Below are 19,863 nucleotides of genomic sequence, written 5' to 3' on the forward strand. Positions count from 1 at the left end.
ACAAGATGCGTGTGTGTGCCAAACCACATTTTGTCTACAGCATGAAACCTCTACTTCTGAACATATATCCTCTACTATTTCCAATAGTAACGCCTTCCTGCAGTTGTACAGTGCCTTGCGAAAGTATTCGGCCCCCTTGAACTTTGCGACCTTTTGCCACATTTCAGGCTTCAAACATAAAGTTATAAAACTGTATTTTTTTGTGAAGAATCAACAACAAGTGGGACACAATCATGAAGTGGAACGACATTTATTGGATATTTCAAACTTTTTTAACAAATCAAAAACTGAAAAATTGGGCGTGCAAAATTATTCAGCCCCTTTACTTTCAGTGCAGCAAACTCTCTCCAGAAGTTCAGTGAGGATCTCTGAATGATCCAATGTTGACCTAAATGACTAATGATGATAAATACAATCCACCTGTGTGTAATCAAGTCTCCGTATAAATGCACCTGCACTGTGATAGTCTCAGATGTTACATTTGTAGTGCTGAATGATTAACCGAAATGCCGGTATTTTTTTATTTTTTAAACAACTATTTGTCCATTCAATTATTAGATGATTATTTTTTTTAACTCAATACGCACATTGCGTTGCAGTTTCTCTAGAGATAAATGAGATCACGCCCGAACTGTTCAATGTTGTAGGGAGTTGTTGTTTCCAACAGGCCAATGTTCCTCATAGTTTAGCGCAGAAAACGTGATCATTAGCTACAATGACCATAATCCATTGCGAGGCTACCTGTCCGGGCTGTGTTTCTTTTACGCCTGCTATGTAAGAGACAGAAGAATGCGTGATCAAGAGGGGATATATAGAGAGCAGTTGCTTCGTAAGGTATTGGTATTCAACAGCCGTAAAAGTATGCCTAATTTACTTTAAAGAACTACAAAATAGTGTTTTTTTCAGACAGAATAGGCAGCAGCTCTATAGAGATGATGATTTGGAATGACATAATAAAGTCATCAAATTAAACAAATGTAATATACACAACTGAAATGTTGATTAAAGTAAAGTCATGTGAATGAAGGTTAATAGGTGATAAGCAGTAATGGACAGTCACTACCATCATGGGACTTTTATTTATTGTTTTATTGTGTGTTGTTACAGCATTTAACCCACATAATGCACAGCGCATTTAACGTTTTAATAATCGAAATCGAAAATGTTGATACTTTTTTAATAATCAAACCGAATTCAAAAACGAATCACTAATCACTCAGCACTATCCTATCCTATACTACAGTCATGGCCAAAGGTTTTGAGAATGACACAAATATTAATTTTCACAAAGTCTGCTGCCTCTGTTTGTATGATGGCAATTTGCATATACTCCAGAATGTTATGAAGAGTGATCAGATGAATTGCAATTAATTACAAAGTCCCTCTTTGCCATGCAAATGAACTGAATCCCCCAAAAAACTTTCCACTGCATTTCAGCCCTGCCACAAAAGGACCAGCTGACATCATGTCAGTGATTCTTTCGTTAACACAGGTGTGAGTGTTGACGAGGACAAGGCTGGACATCACTCTGTCATGCTGATTGAGTTTGAATAACAGACTGGAAGCTTGAAAAGGAGGGTGGTGCTTGGAATCATTGTTCTTCCTCTGTCAACCATGGTTACCTGCAAGGAAACACGTGCCGTCATCATTGATTTGCACAAAAAGGGCTTCAAAGGCAAGGATATTGCTGCCAGTAAGATTGCACCAAAATCAACCATTTATCAGATCATCAAGAATATCAAGGAGAGCGGTTCAATTGTTGTGAATAAGGCTTCAGGGCGCCCGAGAAAGTCCAGCAAGCGCCAGGACCGTCTCCTAAAGTTGATTCAGCTGCGGGATCTGGGCACCACCAGTACAGAGCTTGCTCAGGAATGGCAGCAGGCAGGTGTGAGTTCATCTGCACACACAGTGGGGCGAAGACTTTTGGAGGATGGCCTGGTGTCAAGAAGAGCAGCAAAGAAGCTACTTCTCTCCAGGAAAAACCTCAGGGACAGACTGATATTCTGCAAAAGATACAGTGATTGGACTGCTGAGGACTGGGGTAAAGTCATTTTCTCTGATGAATCCCCTTTCTGATTGTTTGGGGAATCCGGAAAAAGGCTTGTCCGGAGAAGACAAGGTGAGCGCTTCCATCAGTCCTGTGTCATGTCAACAGTAAAGCATTCTGAGACCATTCATGTGTGGGGTTGCTACTCAGCCAAGGGAGTGGGCTCACTCACAATTTTGCCTACCAACACATCCTCTGAGAGCAACTTCTCCCAACCATCCAGGAGCAGTTTGGTGATGAATAATGCCTTTTCCAGCAGGATGGAGCACCTTGCCATAAGGCAAAGTGATAACTAGGTGGCTCGGGGAACAAAACATCAATATGTTGGGTCCGTGACCAGGACACTCCCCAGACCTTAATCCCATTGAGAACCTGTCTTCAACCCTCAAGAGGCAGGGTGGGCAAACTAAATCCCACATATTCTGACAAACTCCAAGCATTGATTATGCAAGAATGGGCTGCCATCAGTCAGGACGTGTCCCAGAAGTTAATTGACAGGATGCCAGGGCAGATTGCAGAGGTCTTGAAAAAGAAGGGTCAACACTGCAAATATTGACTCTTTGCATCAACTTCATGTCATTGTCAATGAAAGCCTTTGACACTTCTGAAATGCTTGTAATTATACTTCCGTATTCCATAGTATCATCTGACAAAAAATATCTAAAGACACTGAAGCAGTAAACTTTGTGAAAAATTTATATTTACATATTTACATACATTTGTAATGTATTTCTTACATTTGCTGTATCTTAAGAGGACCATTCTTTAAAATGTTCAGTGTGATAGGCTGCCTACTATGATCTAACTGGATAATGTTACAAGATGACATGGCGTCATACCCTTGGTTGTTCTGAACAGAAGGAGCCTATGTTCGTTTATTGGAAAGAACATTTGCTGCAGCATACGCACCTGAATGCACTCTTGGCTCCTTTCTATGCGTACCAAAACTACAATCTGTTTCTTTGAATTGCCTTGTGAAAGCCCAACACTGTAATATCATATTTTATAACTTAGCTAGTCCATGTCGGCAAGTGAACAAGCTTTCAAATCATACCCACCAGACCCAAATAGCGATATATAAAATGGGCAGTTTTTGGATTGCGTAAACAGCAACAGTAATTGTGTGATGGCGGGGATGCAGGGTTGTGTTCCAAACGAAACAGCTCCAAGTCTGCTTGCTCTAGTTCCTCAACGGGCGCAGCTGCACAGCAGCCACACGGAGACACCAGTTAGTCCTCTCACTCTAACCCTTGTCATGTTTTTGTCTTATGTTGCACCTACAACACATTTTCCAGGGACAGTTTTATCATGTTACTGAATTTGTCCAGAGTATTTACAGATCTCGTTATCAACAAATGCGGCGAAAAGTACAACAAATGTCATGTTTGGATTCAGTCTTGTGTCAGTCAGGTGAACTGTTGTGTGCTCACCTTTGGTTCTCATCATTTTCCCAATATCTCCAAACTGTTCCCTTTCAATTGCTACCATGGTTATGCATGTGCTTTTCATACTTCTTCTGTAAGAAACATTTAAATTTAGCCCTATCCATGTAGGCCAACTCCCAGTGAACAGATTAAAATAGGTAATAATATAAAGTATTTAGATTTTATTTGTTACCTGTCTGCTTGATTCAACACCAACAGTCTTTGAACGCGAGATGACATCCGGCCCCTCCCCTCCAATCCCCTCCAGCCAATGACAAGTCAAAGCGGGCTTCCGAACTGACATATCACATCCACCCCCAGCGAATGACATATGAGTGAATTCACACTAAGGGACAACCAATCTCCCGTGGGCAGATTCTGTGTGTAGACCGATCTGCCGGGACTGAATGGGGATGGATGCATGATCTAATGAGCAGCATTAGTTCTGTTTTTTGGCTTTTCGTCACTGGTTATTTGGACGTTTCAGGATTGGGTGAAGGCAGTGTTATTAAACTGCTTAGACTTGAGTTACAGTAAGAGCACAGATAGGTGCGAGAGATAGTAAAGTAGCATCTCTTTCACAAGGGGGCGTCGGCCGAGAGTTTCCCTTTTGCAAAGGTGGAGACAAACATTTTAACAGGTACGAACACAGAAGTCAATCACGCAGCTGACCAAATTACGCAAGTGTTTACTTCTGGGTTAACAGAGATTAAGGGACAACTGACCTGGGTGCTATACAGGGAGGTGTGTGTGTGTGGTGTGTGTTGTGTGTGTGTGTGTCAGTTGAAAGTGTCAGTTAGGCAATAGGATGGCGTGCCAAGCTGGACACACGCCTGGGGAGACAATGAGAAAGACTAAAAATAACTTAAAAGAACCCTCTTCGGGTCATTGGTTTGGGAAGGTATATTGTTGGGAAATGTAACCACTCTCCAATATACAGATAGACCTATGGATGTTTAAGGTTATATACAGCGAGTGATACCATTAAGGCCATCATGAACCTACAGATGTGGGAGCTTCAATTGAGCAGTATTGTCATAGCAAAATAATCCTGCAGCAAGAGGATTTGAACTCTCAGACCATAATGTTGCATGATCGGTGGTTAGGCGATAAGCTGGCCAAAAGTAAGCTACATGACAAGTGCAACACTTAATATAACTGTGTGTAAGTGCAGGTTTTCAGTGACTTTATGTCAATCACAAAGCTAAAATGCATTACCTACGGTGGCATGGAAAATTCTCAGCAACAAAAGAGTGATCAAATTAAGATCCTACATCTGTATCACTTTAAATGCCCATCATCTTAACCGAACCTGAAATAAGCCTAACCTAAGATAGGACTCATCACTATCAAAGGTATGTGCTGATGTGACCCAACATCTTCTACTGAAATCCCTGGCCTCACCTCATCTGTCGAACTCAGGGACGTTCATTCTACTGCACTGAGCCACAGCATTACGCCTACTCTACCTACTCAAGAGGAATGTGTGACTGTGTAAAAATGTATAAAGACATAGGTTTCTTTAAGCTCCTCTGACCTCTCTGGGGAAACAGTTAAAGGAATAGGATGCTCCTAGCAGTCAGGAAGACTGCTGAACCTCCCATCTCATTCACTTTCAGATGAATCTTTAAAGGTGTGTGGAGTGACTTCCGCTGTAGGACAACATCCTTGGTTCTATAATTCAACGGTGAGCTGCTAAGAGAGGGAAGGAGAAAGAAGGAGAGAGGAGAGAGAGACCACAACCTGAGGGACAGCCAGTGAAAAGTGCAATGTAATGTCGATAATATTTCCCATCTTGTTTTGTTTTGTCTTTCACACCTTGCCATGTGTCTTCTCAGTCATGTTGACACTGGTCTACTACCATTGCTTTATTGTATTGTTGTTCTGATTAATTGTAACGTTCGTCTGAAGAAGTAGACCAAGGTGCAGCGTGGTAAGTGTTCATGATCTTTAATACTCAGACCACCAAAACAACAAAAGGAATAATGAACGTTCTGCTGGCTTCACAGAGCTAACAAAAAAAGATAGATCCCACAACATAGGTGGGAAAACAGGCTACCTAAGTATGATTCCCAATCAGAGACAACGATAGACAGCTGCCTCTGATTGGGAACCAAACTTGGCCAAAACCAAAGAAATACAAAACATAGAATGCCCACCCCACATCACACCCTGACCTCACCAAATAGAGAAATAAAACGTCTCTCTAAGGTCAGGGCGTGACATTAATATTGTTGTTGTAGTTGTTGTTAATGGTAATCCCATGTCCAATACTACTATTATTATTGCTGTGGGTCCCACCATTTATTTATATATATACATTTTTATATATGTATACTTTGACAATGAAAGTAATAGTGAACTTGCCATGTCAAGTCAATTGAATGAGAGAGAGAGAGAGAGGGAGAGAGAGAGAGAGAGAGAGAGAGAGAGGAGAGAGAGAGGGGAGAGAGAGAGAGAGGGGAGAGATTTTTTATATATATATATAAAAGCAAAGAAAGAGGTGGTGACCCCAGTGACAGTTTCGGGGAAACTTGCTAAGCTAATTGCGGAGATAGATTGGTCTTATTCCCACGAGGAACGATCTCCTCCTCATGCAATAACTATATGGCGTCTGCAATCTGCACACTAAAGCACACACACACCATCTGTAGCTGTTGTTGTTACGTTATTATGAACCCCCCCCCCCCCCCTCAAGCATCACAATACCCAGCAGTTGATTTCTCAAAGGAAATCTCTCTCGGTATAGACGGGTCATCACCAATATGAATATGATTAGCAGACCTGGGTTCAAATAGAATTGAAACGGCAACCGCCCAGTCCACCCATCTGGCAGGCTACAGCAACTCAAGGCAGGCTAGAGGAAAAACTTAAAGTACTTGAAAGCTTTGGAATAGTAGTTGAACCCAGATCTGATGTTTATCACGATGTAAAAGCTGACCGTTATAAGTCAGAAGATTTTTGTATTTTATTTCATCAACTGTATATTGAGTTAGACAAGGCTTCATCTCTTCTTGCGAGCCTACGGGGCACAGTGCTAGGAGTCCTCATAACCGCGCGCGCACACACACATAGGTAAACAAACACACGCACGCAGGCAAACACACATACCTACCTACTTAGCTATCACCCACCTCTACAGACATCCGGGGCATCATACTGCAATTAATCAACTGGTCCTTATAGCTTCCTAAGGGTATCACACACACACACAATGTGCACACACACACACTGTTCAGAGGGAACCCTGATTAAGTCAAGGCCAAAACAGATAGTGTGTGCGGAAGACTGAATGCCTCTGGGAGGGCAGGAAACCCCTGGAGAGAGCATTGTCGCAGCCTCACACGGGCTGGGGTCCCATCTACAGCAGCCGTGTGTGTGTGTGTGTTCTCATTTGATCGTGGCATACTGTATCATATGGGCACGCAGTTGTCGAGGACGTTACCGGTTAAGTCTGGACTTTGTGGATAATGCATGTGGAATTGTCGACAGTATTCTACTGAAGGACAGGAGAACTTAAGGAACACAAGGATTGGTTATAAGAAAAGAAGCCGTTTTCAATCATATCATGTTTAAAATATGTTTAAAAATCCACGGATGAGTTGAAAAACCAAGTTCTAATGAAAACACTTATCTTCGATGACTAGAACAAGGTCTAGTTCTAATGAAAACACTTATCTTCGATGACTAGAACAAGGTCTAGTTCTAATGAAAACACTTATCTTCGATGACTAGAACAAGGTCTAGTTCTATTGAAAACACTTATCTTCGATGACTAGAACAAGGTCTAATTCTAAGAACATCCTTTAGTGTTGTTTCATTACAAACTGTACAAGTCTGATGTCCAATGGTCTCACAGCAGTAAATCAAAGGCCATGAAAGCATCTTATAAACCCACACATCATTTGGGGCTCTCTCACTCCTTGTCTGTTACCTATTCTTCAACCACACAGCCCTATCAGAAATCTCACACATCTCTTCTCTTCCCTTTTCTGTCCCGATGCAGAGTGAAAATAGCCTACATAGCAGAGGAGGCTGGTGGGAGGCGCCATAGGAGGACAGACTCATTGTAAAGGCTGGAATGGAATGTATGAAACGGTATCAAACATATGGAACCCACGTTTGACTCTGTTCCATTCTTTCCATTCACACCATTACAATGAGCCCATCCTCCTATAACTCCCCTCCACCAGCCTCCTTTGCTACATAACCCTATGCCCTACAAGTGCATAGGGCTAATTACCCTTCCTACAAACCACAGAGCAAACCCATCTCCTTAAAACCCAACACTCCTCATCAGAATATTCTCCAGTCCCTGAGAAGAGTGAGAGCACCTATCTACCCGTACCTACACTACCAGAAGAAGAGTGAGAACACCCATCTACCTACACTAACTGAAGAAGAGTGAGAACACCCATCTACCTACACTACCAGAAGAGTGAGAACACCCATCTACCTACACTACCAGAAGAGTGAGAACACCCATCTACCTACACTACCAGAAGAAGAATGAGAGCACCCATCTACCTACACTACCAGAAGAGTGAGAGCACCCATCTACCTACAATACCAGAAGAAGAGTGAGAGCACCCATCTACCTACACTACCAGAAGAAGAGTGAGAACACCCATCTACCTACACTACCAGAAGAAGAGTGAGAACACCCATCTACCTACACTACCAGAAGAGTGAGAACACGCATCTACCTACACTACCAGAAGAAGAGTGAGAACACCCATCTACCTACACAACCAGAAGAGTGAGAACACCCATCTACCTACACTAACAGAAGAAGAGTGAGAACACCCATCTACCTACACTACCAGAAGAGTGAGAACACGCATCTACCTACACTAACAGAAGAAGAGTGAGAGCACCCATCTACCTACACAACCAGAAGAGTGAGAACACCCATCTACCTACACTAACAGAAGAAGAGTGAGAACACCCATCTACCTACACTACCAGAAGAGTGAGAACACGCATCTACCTACACTACCAGAAGAAGAGTGAGAGCACCCATCTACCTACTCAACCAGAAGAGTGAGAACACCCATCTACCTACACTACCAGAAGAAGTGTGAGAACACCCATCTACCTACACTAACAGAAGAAGAGTGAGAACACCCATCTACCTACGCTACCAGAAGTGTGAGAACACCCATCTACCTACACTACCAAAAGTGTGAGAACACCCATCTACCTACACTACCAGAAGAGTTTAGAACACACATCTACCTACACTACCAGAGGAGTGAGAACACCCATCTACCTACACTACCAGAGGAGTGAAAACACCCATCTACCTACACTACCAGAAGAAGAAGGAGAGTCCCTATCTACCTACACTAACTGAAGAAGGAGAGCCCCCATCTATCTACACTACCAGAAGAAGAGTGAGAGCACCCATCTACCTACACTAACTGAAGAAGAATGAGAGCACCCATCTACCTACACTACCGGAAGAGTGAGAACACCCATCTACCTACACTACAAGAAGAGTGAGAACACCCATCTACCTACACTAACTGACGAAGAGTGAGAACACCCATCTACCTACACTACCAGAAGAGTGAGAACACCCATCTACCTACACTACCAGAAGAGTGAGAGCACCCATCTACCTACACTACCAGAAGAGTGAGAACACCCATCTACTTACACTACCAGAAAAAGAGTGAGAGCACCCATCTACCTATACTACCAGAAGAGTGAGAGCACCCATCTACCTACACTACCAGAAGAGTGAGAACACCCATCTACCTACACTACCAGAAGAAGAGTGAGAACACCCATCTACCTACACTACCAGAAGAGTGAGAACACGCATCTACCTACACTAACAGAAGAAGAGTGAGAGCACCCATCTACCTACACTACCAGAAGAGTGAGAACACCCATCTACTTACACTACCAGAAAAAGAGTGAGACCACCCATCTACCTATACTACCAGAAGAGTGAGAGCACCCATCTACCTACACTACCAGAAGAGTGTGAACACCCATCTACCTACACTACCAGAAAAAGAGTGAGAGCACCCATCTACCTACACTACCAGAAGAGTGAGAACACCCATCTACCTACACTACCAGAAGAAGTGTGAGAACACCCATCTACCAACACTACCAGAAGAAGTGTGAGAACACTCATCTACCTACACTACCAGAAGAGTGAGAACACCCATCTACCTACAATACCAGAAGAAGAGTGAGAACACCCATCTACCTACAATACCAGAAGAAGAGTGAGAACACCCATCTACCAACACTACCAGAAGAAGTGTGAGAACACTCATCTACCTACACTACCAGAAGAGTGAGAACACCCATCTACCTACACTACCAGAAGAAGAGTGAGAACACCCATCTACCTACACCACCAGAAGAAGAGTGAGAGCACCCATCTACCTAAACTACCAGAAGAAGGGTGAGAGCACCCATCTACCTACACTACCAGAAGAGTGAGAACACCCATCTACCTACACTACCAGAAGAGTGAGAACACCCATCTACCTACACTACCAGAAAAAGAGTGAGAGCACCCATCTACCTATACTACCAGAAGAGTGAGAGCACCCATCTACCTACACTACCAGAAGAGTGAGAACACCCATCTACCTACACTACCAGAAGAAGAATGAGAGCACCCATCTACCTACACTACCAGAAGAGTGGGAACACCCATCTACCTACACTACCAGAAGAAGAGTGAGAGCACCCATCTACCTACACTACCAGAAGAGTGAGAACACCCATCTACCTACACTACCAGAAGAAGAGTGAGAACACCCATCTACCTACACTACCAGTAGAGTGAGAACACTCATCTACCTACACTACCAGAAGAGTGTGAACACCCATCTACCTACACTACCAGAAAAAGAGTGAGAGCACCCATCTACCTACACTACCAGAAGAGTGAGAACACCCATCTACCTACACTACCAGAAGAAGTGTGACAACACCCATCTACCTACACTACCAGAAGAAGTGTGAGAACACTCATCTACCTACACTACCAGAAGAGTGAGAACACCCATCTACCTACACTACCAGAAGAGTGAGAACACCCATCTACCTACACTACCAGAAGTGTGAGAACACCCATCTACCTACACTACCAGAAGAAGTGTGAGAACACCCATCTACCTACACTACCAGAAGTGTGAGAACACCCATCTACCTACACTACCAGAAGAAGAGTGAGAACACCCATCTACCTACACTACCAGAAGAAGTGTGAGAACACCCATCTACCTACACTACCAGAAGAAGTGTGAGAACACCCATCTACCTACACCACCAGAAGAAGAGTGAGAGCACCCATCTACCTAAACTACCAGAAGAAGGGTGAGAGCACCCATCTACCTACACTACCAGAAGAGTGAGAACAACCATCTACCTACACTACCAGAAGAGTGAGAACACCCATCTACCTACACTACCAGAAAAAGAGTGAGAGCACCCATCTACCTATACTACCAGAAGAGTGAGAGCACCCATCTACCTACACTACCAGAAGAGTGAGAACACCCATCTACCTACACTACCAGAAGAAGAGTGAGAGCACCCATCTACCTACACTACCAGAAGAGTGAGAGCACCCATCTACCTACACTACCAGAAGAAGAGTGAGAAAACCATCTACCAACACTACCAGAAGAAGTGTGAGAACACTCATCTACCTACACTACCAGAAGAGTGAGAGCACCCATCTACCTACACCACCAGAAGAGTGAGAACACCCATCTACCTACACTACCAGAAGAAGTGTGAGAACACCCATCTACCTACACTACCAGAAGAGTGAGAACACCCATCTACCTACGCTACCAGAAGTGTGAGTACACCCATCTACCTACACTACCAAAAGTGTGAGAACACCCATCTACCTACACTACCAGAAGAAGTGTGAGAACACCCATCTACCTACACTACCAGAAGAGTGAGAGCACCCATCTACCTACACTACCAGAGGAGTGAGAACACCCATCTACCTACACTACCAGAAGAGTGAGAACACCCATCTACCTACACTACCAGAAGAAGAGTGAGAACACCCATCTACCTACACTACCAGAAGAAGTGTGAGAACACCCATCTACCTACACTACCAGAAGAAGTGTGAGAACACCCATCTACCTACACTACCAGAAGAGTGAGAGCACCCATCTACCTACACTACCAGAGGAGTGAGAACACCCATCTACCTACACTACCAGAAGAGTGAGAACACCCATCTACCTACACTACCAGAAGAAGAGTGAGAACACCCATCTACCTACACTACCAGAAGAAGTGTGAGAACACCCATCTACCTACACTACCAGAAGAAGTGTGAGAACACCCATCTACCTACACTACCAGAAGAGTGAGAGCACCCATCTACCTACACTACCAGAGGAGTGAGAACACCCATCTACCTACACTACCAGAAGAGTGAGAACACCCATCTACCTACACTACCAGAAGAGTGAGAACACCCATCTACCTACACTACCAGAAGAAGTGTGAGAACACCCATCTACCTACACTACCAGAAGAGTGAAAGCACCCATCTACCTACACTACCAGAAGTGTGAGAACACCCATCTACCTACACTACCAGAAGAGTGAGAACACCCATCTACCTACACTACCAGAAGAAGAGTGAGAGCACCCATCTACCTACACTACCAGAAGAGTGAGAACACCCATCTACCTACACTACCAGAAGAGTGAGAACACCCATCTACCTACACTACCAGAAGAAGTGTGAGAACACCCATCTACCTACACTACCAGAAGAGTGAGAGCACCCATCTACCTACACTACCAGAGGAGTGAGAACACCCATCTACCTACACTACCAGAAGTGTGAGAACACCCATCTACCTACACTACCAGAAGAGTGAGAACACCCATCTACCTACACTACCAGAAGAAGTGTGAGAACACCCATCTACCTACACTACCAGAAGAAGAGTGAGAACACCCATCTACCTACTCTACCAGAAGAAGTGTGAGAACACCCATCTACCTACACTACCAGAAGAAGTGTGAGAACACCCATCTACCTACACTACCAGAAGTGTGAGAACACCCATCTACCTACACTACCAGAAGTGTGAGAACACCCATCTACCTACACTACCAGAAGAGTGAGAACACCCATCTACCTACACTACCAGAAGAAGTGTGAGAACACCCATCTACCTACACTACCAGAAGAAGAGTGAGAGCACCCATCTACCTACACTACCAGAAGAAGAGTGAGAACACCCATCTACCTACACTACCAGAAGAAGAGTGAGAGCACCCATCTACCTACACTACCAGAAGAAGAGTGAGAACACCCATCTACCTACACTACCAGAAGAAGAGTGAGAACACCCATCTACCTACACTACCAAAAGCCTCTGAAGCCATACCTGTGGCTTATTCCCTCTCTTCTTTTCTGGCATATTCTATATCTTTATCTAGTCTCATCCATACATTCTCTCCTTTCCTCCCCTCTCCTCTCCCATTCTCTGCTCTTTTCTCCCCTCCCCTCCTTTCCTCTCCTTTCTCCATCTTTCCTCTCCTCTCTCCTTTCCCCTCCCCTCCTTTCCTCTCCTCTCCCCTCCTCTGCTCTTTTCTCCCTCCCATCCCCTCCTCTCCTCTCTCATTCCCCTCCCCTCCTTTCCTCTCTTGTCCCCCGCTCTTTTCTCCCCTCCTCTGCTCCTCTCTCCTTTCCCCTCCCCTCCTTTTCTCTATGCTTTCACTCCTCATCTTTCCTCTCATCTCTCCTTTCCACTCCCTTCCATTCCACCTCTCTCCTTTCCTCTCTCCTTTCCTCGCCTCTCTCCTTTCCTCTCCTCTCTCCTTTCCCCTCATTTCTTCTATCCTTTCCCCTCCTATCCTCTCTCCTTTCCCCTCCTATCCTCTCTCCTTTCCCCTCATTTCTTCTCTCCTTTCCCCTCCTATCCTCTCTCCTTTCCCCTCCCCTCCTTTCCTCTATGCTTTCGCTCCTCATCTTTCCTCTCATCTCTCCTTTCCCCTCCTTTCCCCTCCCTTCCATTCCACCTCTCTCCTTTCCTCTCCTCTCCCCTTTCCTCGCATCTCTCCTTTCCCCTCCCCTCATTTATTCTCTCCTTTCCCCTCCTCCCTCCCTCTCCTCTCATCTCTCCTATCTCCACCCCATTCCCCAAAACAAGCATCAGAAATCAACTCACCCAGCGGGGTCCCCGCAATTAAAATCATCGAAGGTGGGCGTAATGACGGGTTATGGGTAATTTCATGTCTTTCTGGCAGCGTGTGTGTGTTTGTTTGTGTTTGTGTGTGTAATGTGTGTGTTCTTGTGTGTGTGTTAGTGAAATGAGGGGTTTCGTCTGAAGTGCAGGAGCAGCAGGATGTTGGTGGAAGGAACAGAACAATCAGAGAAGCCTTCTGTAGGTACTTCAGGTGAGCTCACGCCGAGCGTCATCAAGGCCTGCACTGTACTGTCCACATGTCCATCTCCACTGCTGGGGCAGCAGGGGTACTGGTACTGTACTGTACTGTCCACATGTCCATCTCCACTGCTGGGGCAGTAGGGGTACTGGTACTGTACTGTCCACATGTCCATCTCCACTGCTGGGGCAGCAGGGGTACTGGTACTGTACTGTACTGTCCACATGTCCATCTCCACTGCTGGGGCAGCAAGGGTACAGGTACTGCACTGTACTGTACTGTACACATGTCCATCTCCACTGCTGGGGCAGCAAGGGTACTGGTACTGCACTGTACTGTACTGTACACATGTCCATCTCCACTGCTGGGGCAGCAGGGATACCGGTACTCAGACACAGACACGCATACAGGGTGCTCTCTCTCACACGGACAATAACACACACAGACAGACGAAAAAAATACGCACTCACAGACACACAAATTTGCACACACTCTAAATGTACACTAACACACCCACAGACACATGCAATCATAAACGCAATCATACACCCCCCTCCCCCTCCCAAAAAGCACTTTCTCAAAAGGTCAAATCAACACATGACTCACTCTTAACATGAACACACACTACATCTACCTTTACCAGGAACACGAAAAGGGGTGAAAGAAGGTAGACTTTTAAGATAGGTTATTAGTCCAAACTGTGTGTGTGTGTGTGTGTGTGTGTGAGCGCGCGTGCGTGCGTGCGTACATATTGAAAGGAGAGGTTATTAGTCCAAACTGTGTCTGTGTGTGTGTGTGCGTGCGTGCGTGCGTGTGCGTACATATTGAAAGGAGAGGTTATCATTTAGTCCAACCTCTACCTTTACGCCACACGTCACTGGAGTCACCCCAGAGTCCTGGCCTCTTAAACGCTCGCTTTCATTCTAACAAGGAGAAGGAGAGGTGAACTATAATAGGCAGGGAAAGGAGAATAACTTGACCTCCGACCCCTATCTCCCTTTTATAGACCACAAGGGTGACCTTGAGGGAGGAGGATGAGATGGGAGATTGATTGTGGCCATTTTGCTTAATTAGCACACCAGAGAGTGGGGGAAAGGAGGGTGAATGTGGTGGGTTAGGTAAATGGTGAAGGGTGTGTGTGTAGGGAATATGACAGCGTGTGTGTGTCATCATCATCTCATAGCTCAAGGTAAGAAAACAAAACATCAATACAATCCTACAGTGAAACCCTCTCCATCCACTCTTCTCCTCCTCCCTTCTCCCAAGCTTCAGTTCAACCCATCATTACAACAGAGTTGAATGTCAAATTTCCACCATCCATATGGGGCTATAAATAGACAATGGGCTAGATGATGCAGGATTGGCCGGTCTGGAAGATGATGATGATGGTGATGATGTGGTTCATATGGGGAAGGGATGTGGGATTTTGAAGATGAAAAACATATAAGAGACCTGCTTCAAATTGACTCAGAAAAAGCCTAAGATTTTAATCACTTTATTAACTCTGTAGGGGAATGCGCTTCTAAACCTGTCAAGTACACTGCTAAGAATAATGGTGCTTAGCAGTTACAGTTGAAGTCAGAAGTGTACATACACCTTAGCCAAATACATTTAAACTCAGTTTTTCACAATTCCTGACATTTAATCCTAGTAAAAATTCCCTATCTGAGGTCAATTATGATCACCACTTTATTATTTATGGCGGTTTTGGAGCGATGGCTTCTTCCTTGCTGAGTTGCCTTTCAGGCTATGTCGTTATAGGACTCGTTTAACTGTGGATATAGATACTTTTGTACCTGTTTCCTCCAGCATCTTCACAAGGTCCTTTGCTGTTGTTCTGGGATTGATTTGTACTTTTTTGCACCAAAGTATGTTAATCTCTAGGAGACAGAACGCGTCTCCTTCCTGAGCGGTATGACGGCTGTGTGGTCCCATGGTGTTTATACTTGCGTACTATTGGTTGTACAGATGAACGTGGTACCTTCAGGCATTTGTAAATTGCTCCCAAGGATGAACCAGACTTGTGGTGGTCTACAATTGTTTTTCTGAAATCTTGTCTGATTTCTTTTGATTTTCCCATGATGTCAAGCAAAGAGGCACTAAGTTTGAAGGTAGGCCTTGAAATACATCCACAGGTACACCTCCAATTGACTCAAATGATGTCAATTTGCCTATCAGAAGCTTCTAAAGCCATGACATCATTTTCTGGAATTTTCCAAGCTGTTTAAAGGCACAGTCAACTTAGTGTATGTAAACATCTGGTTGAAAAACAAGTTTTAATGACTCCAACCTAAGCATATGTAAACTTCCGACTTCAACTGTATATATACAGTACCAGTCAAAATTTGGGCACACCTACTCATCCAAGGGTTTTTCTAAATTGTAGAATAATAGTGAAGACATACAAAACCATGAAATAACACATATGGAATCATGTTGTTACCAAAAAAGCGTTAAACTACATTTTAGATTCTTCAACGTAGCCATCTTTTGTCTTGATGACTGCTTTGCACACTCTTGGCATTCTCAACCAGCTTCATGGGGAATGCTTTTCCAGCAGTCTTAAAGGAGTTCCCACATATGCTGAGCACTTGTTGGATGCTTTTTCTTCACTCTGCGGTCCAACTCATCCCAAACCATCCCAATTGGGTTGAGGACAGGTGATTGTGCAGGCCAGGTCATCTGATGCAGCACTCCATCACTCTCCTTTTTCAAATAGCCCTTACACAGCCTGGAGGTGTTTTGGGTCATTGTCCTGTTGAAAAACAATTCCTTTCCTGTGGCAGTCCTCTTGAGAGCCAGTTTCATCATAGCGCTTGATGGTTGTTGCGACTGCACTTGAAGAAACTTTCAAAGTTCTTCAAATTTTCCGGATTGACTGACCTTCATGTCTTAAAGAAATGATGGACTGTCATTTCTCTTTGCTTATTTGAGCTGTTCTTGCCATAATATGGACCCATTCCTTGTCACAACACAACTGATTGGCTCAAACACATTAAGAAGGAAAGAGATTCTAAATGCATTCCTGACTACCTCATGAAGCTGGTTGAGAGAATGTCAAGTGTGTGCAAAGCTGTCATCAAGGCAAAGGGTGGCTACTTTGAAGAGTAACAAATATAAAATATAAAATAAAGAAAAATCCTTGAATGAGTAGGTGTGTCCAAACCTTTGACTAGTACTGTATATATATAGTTGTATTTATTTGAGGGATTTAACCCTTTGTGGTTCTATACAGCACCATTTCATCTAGCAGTGTGTAACATGTAACTCAAGTATTCTTACACACCATTCACCCATCGACGAGTGCCGGCTTGAACAGTCAAGGCCAAGTCGCTCGTTGATGATCAGATAAGAGGTCGCCATGGAAACTGGGGACTTTCACTTGTCAGAAAAGCTACAGGGTCCCAGAATGTGACCGAGAATAAGTGTGAAAAGTGCTGAAACACCCAGAAAGGACACTACCGTGTGTGTGTGTGTGTGTGTGTGTGTGTGTGTGTGTGTGTGTGATGTACTGTAGGCTCATGGGAGCCTATCTGACCCAACAGTCTGTTTTACCCCAGTTTGAGAGGACAAGGGGAGATGGGAATAAGGAGGGAGGGAGGGAGGGAGGGAGGGAGAATACGGGGTGCTCTCTTTCTTCCTTCTTTCTCTCTTACCTGGAGCGGGGGGCAAGAGAGGAAGGGTTATGAGATGTTTCATTTTGTTACCTGGTTCGGTGCAGTTTTTATTTTCCTCGTCCTCTTCCATGCTGTTATTACTGTCCAATGTGTCCACCTCCTGCAGTAGCTTCCTGCCTCCCCATCGCTCATCATCATACGTGGTGGGGCTGGATGTGTCATAACCTACGAGACACAGGTAGAGGAAGCTTGAAACGAGGTAACCAGGGCATGTTCATTAGGGCACATTGTTGCAAAGAATTTTGATCACAAAATGAAAATGATCATTTGTTATTGGACCAGTACCTCCCGCTTTCTCTCTGTTTAATTCTGTTTTGTCCCTACTTAACACGACCATGATCTACTTTGAAATCAACAAAAAGTCTGAGGAGGATTATTTTGTCAGTGTTGAAGTTATATTTCTCAAGTTATTATGCACTGAGAAATTAAACGAAGGGAAAGGACTGGGGGCAGAATACATTGTATTGAATCACACAAAATTCCACTTGAATCATGAGTGCACTCTGAATAAAGAACACATCTAGAGGCAAAAACAGGGTACAGGATTCATTCATTTTCTTCTTTGGACAACCCTAAACCCACTCTAACCTTTTCAGCTGGCTGACAGACACAAAAGAGAAATGCTTTGAATCAAAATCAGAAACAGAGGTATTCAAATGTCCTATAGTCAGACCTAGAGGTATGGCTGAACTTTCCACCTGGCATCATCACCTTTGATTCTGTACTCACAAGGCAGGCAGCGGGCCAACATTCAGTGTGTATTCACCTACTCTCACAGACACACACACAGGCCATCCATACACATACACACACATACTTACACGCACACACACAGAAGTAACAAGCATATCGCACCGGTGATTAATGTGTCAATGCCTGCAAGGCATTGAGTGCTTCTCCACTAAGTTCAGAGAACATAACACACAAATGCACGCACTTCATGAAGTGGATCATGAATAATCAACATATAATTAATATATATATTCGGCACGTTGTTTAACAGTTTCACAGAGGCACACAATGGGAAGTGGATAAATGCATTAACTGGAGTGTCATTGTTGGTTTGAACACACACACACACACACAGTAGTGTGTGTCCCTGTTGCATTGCGTTGTTCCGTTACCAGGATGCGCACACTGACATAGCAGTGATGCACAAATCATGAGTATGAAATATGAATATTCATATACAAGCACCAAGCCTTCTGTCCCTGTTCTGTAATGAAGATTCAATGGGATATAAGTGACAGCTCACGAAAAGTAAACGTTGACCTCGAATAGGAAGCTGTGTGTTTTAAAGTTAAAGTGCTTTGTATAGAGTAGTAGAGGAAGAGAGTGTAGGAGTGGACATCTTTTGTCTCTCTCTGTAACCTGGAGAAGTGTTTTTAGTATACCCCTGGGTACTCTGCCCTGATTTCAGCTTAGCTGCAGTATAAAACACCTGAGCTTTACAGCGGTTGTACAGGCAATGCTTCTCTGACACACCTACTCATTCAAGGGATTTTCTTTATTTTTACAATTTCCTCCATTGTCGAATAATAGTGAAGACATCACAACTATAAAATGACACATGGAATCATGTAGTAACCAAAAAAGTGTTCAACTACATTTTAGATTGTTCAAAGTAGCCACCCTTTGCCTTGATGACTGCTTTGCACACTCTTGGCATTCTCTCAACCAGCTTCATGAGGAATGCTTTTCCAACAGTCTTGAAGGAGTTCCCACATATGCTGAGCACTTGTTGGCTGCTTTTCCTTCACTCTGCGGTCCAACTCATTCCAAGCCATCTCAATGAGGTTGAGGTCAGGTGATTGTGGAGACCAGGTCATCTGATGCAGCACTCCATTACTCTCACTGGTCAAATAGCCCTTACACAGCCTGGAGGTGTGTTTTGGGTCATTGTCCCATTGAAAAACAAATGATAGTTCCACTAAGTGGAAACCAGATGGGATGGTGTCTCACTGCAGAATGCTGTGGTAGCCATGCTGGTTAAGTGCGCCTTGAATTCTAAATAAATCAAAGACACTGTCACCAGCAAAGAACCCCCACACCTCCATGCTTCACGGTGGGAACCACACATGCGGAGATCATCCGTTCACCTACTCCACGTCTCACAAAGACACGGCTGTTGGAAGCAAAAATCTCAAATTTGGACTCATCACAGCAAAGGACAGATTTCCACCGGTTTAATGTCCATTGCTCACGTTTATTGGCCCAAGCAAGTCTCTTCTTATTATTGGTGTCCTTTAGTATTGGTTTCTTGAAGCAATTCGACCATGAAAGCCTGATTCACGCAGTCTTCTCT

General features: G+C 44.1%; 1 protein-coding gene across 1 annotated transcript in view; it reads right to left on the minus strand.

Moving 5' to 3' along the window:
- LOC110493529 (sodium/potassium/calcium exchanger 3) overlaps nt 1–19,863 on the minus strand; it is a 68,604-nt gene that overhangs the window by 43,377 nt on the left and 5,364 nt on the right. Inside the window, exon 2 of the mRNA XM_036949456.1 lies at nt 17,589–17,723. Within this exon, the coding sequence (XP_036805351.1) occupies nt 17,589–17,723 (135 nt within the window). The remainder of the gene's footprint in view (nt 1–17,588; nt 17,724–19,863) is intronic.

The sequence above is a fragment of the Oncorhynchus mykiss genome, chromosome 17, assembly GCF_013265735.2.
Source record: "Oncorhynchus mykiss isolate Arlee chromosome 17, USDA_OmykA_1.1, whole genome shotgun sequence".
Taxonomy (NCBI): Eukaryota; Metazoa; Chordata; class Actinopteri; order Salmoniformes; family Salmonidae; genus Oncorhynchus; species Oncorhynchus mykiss.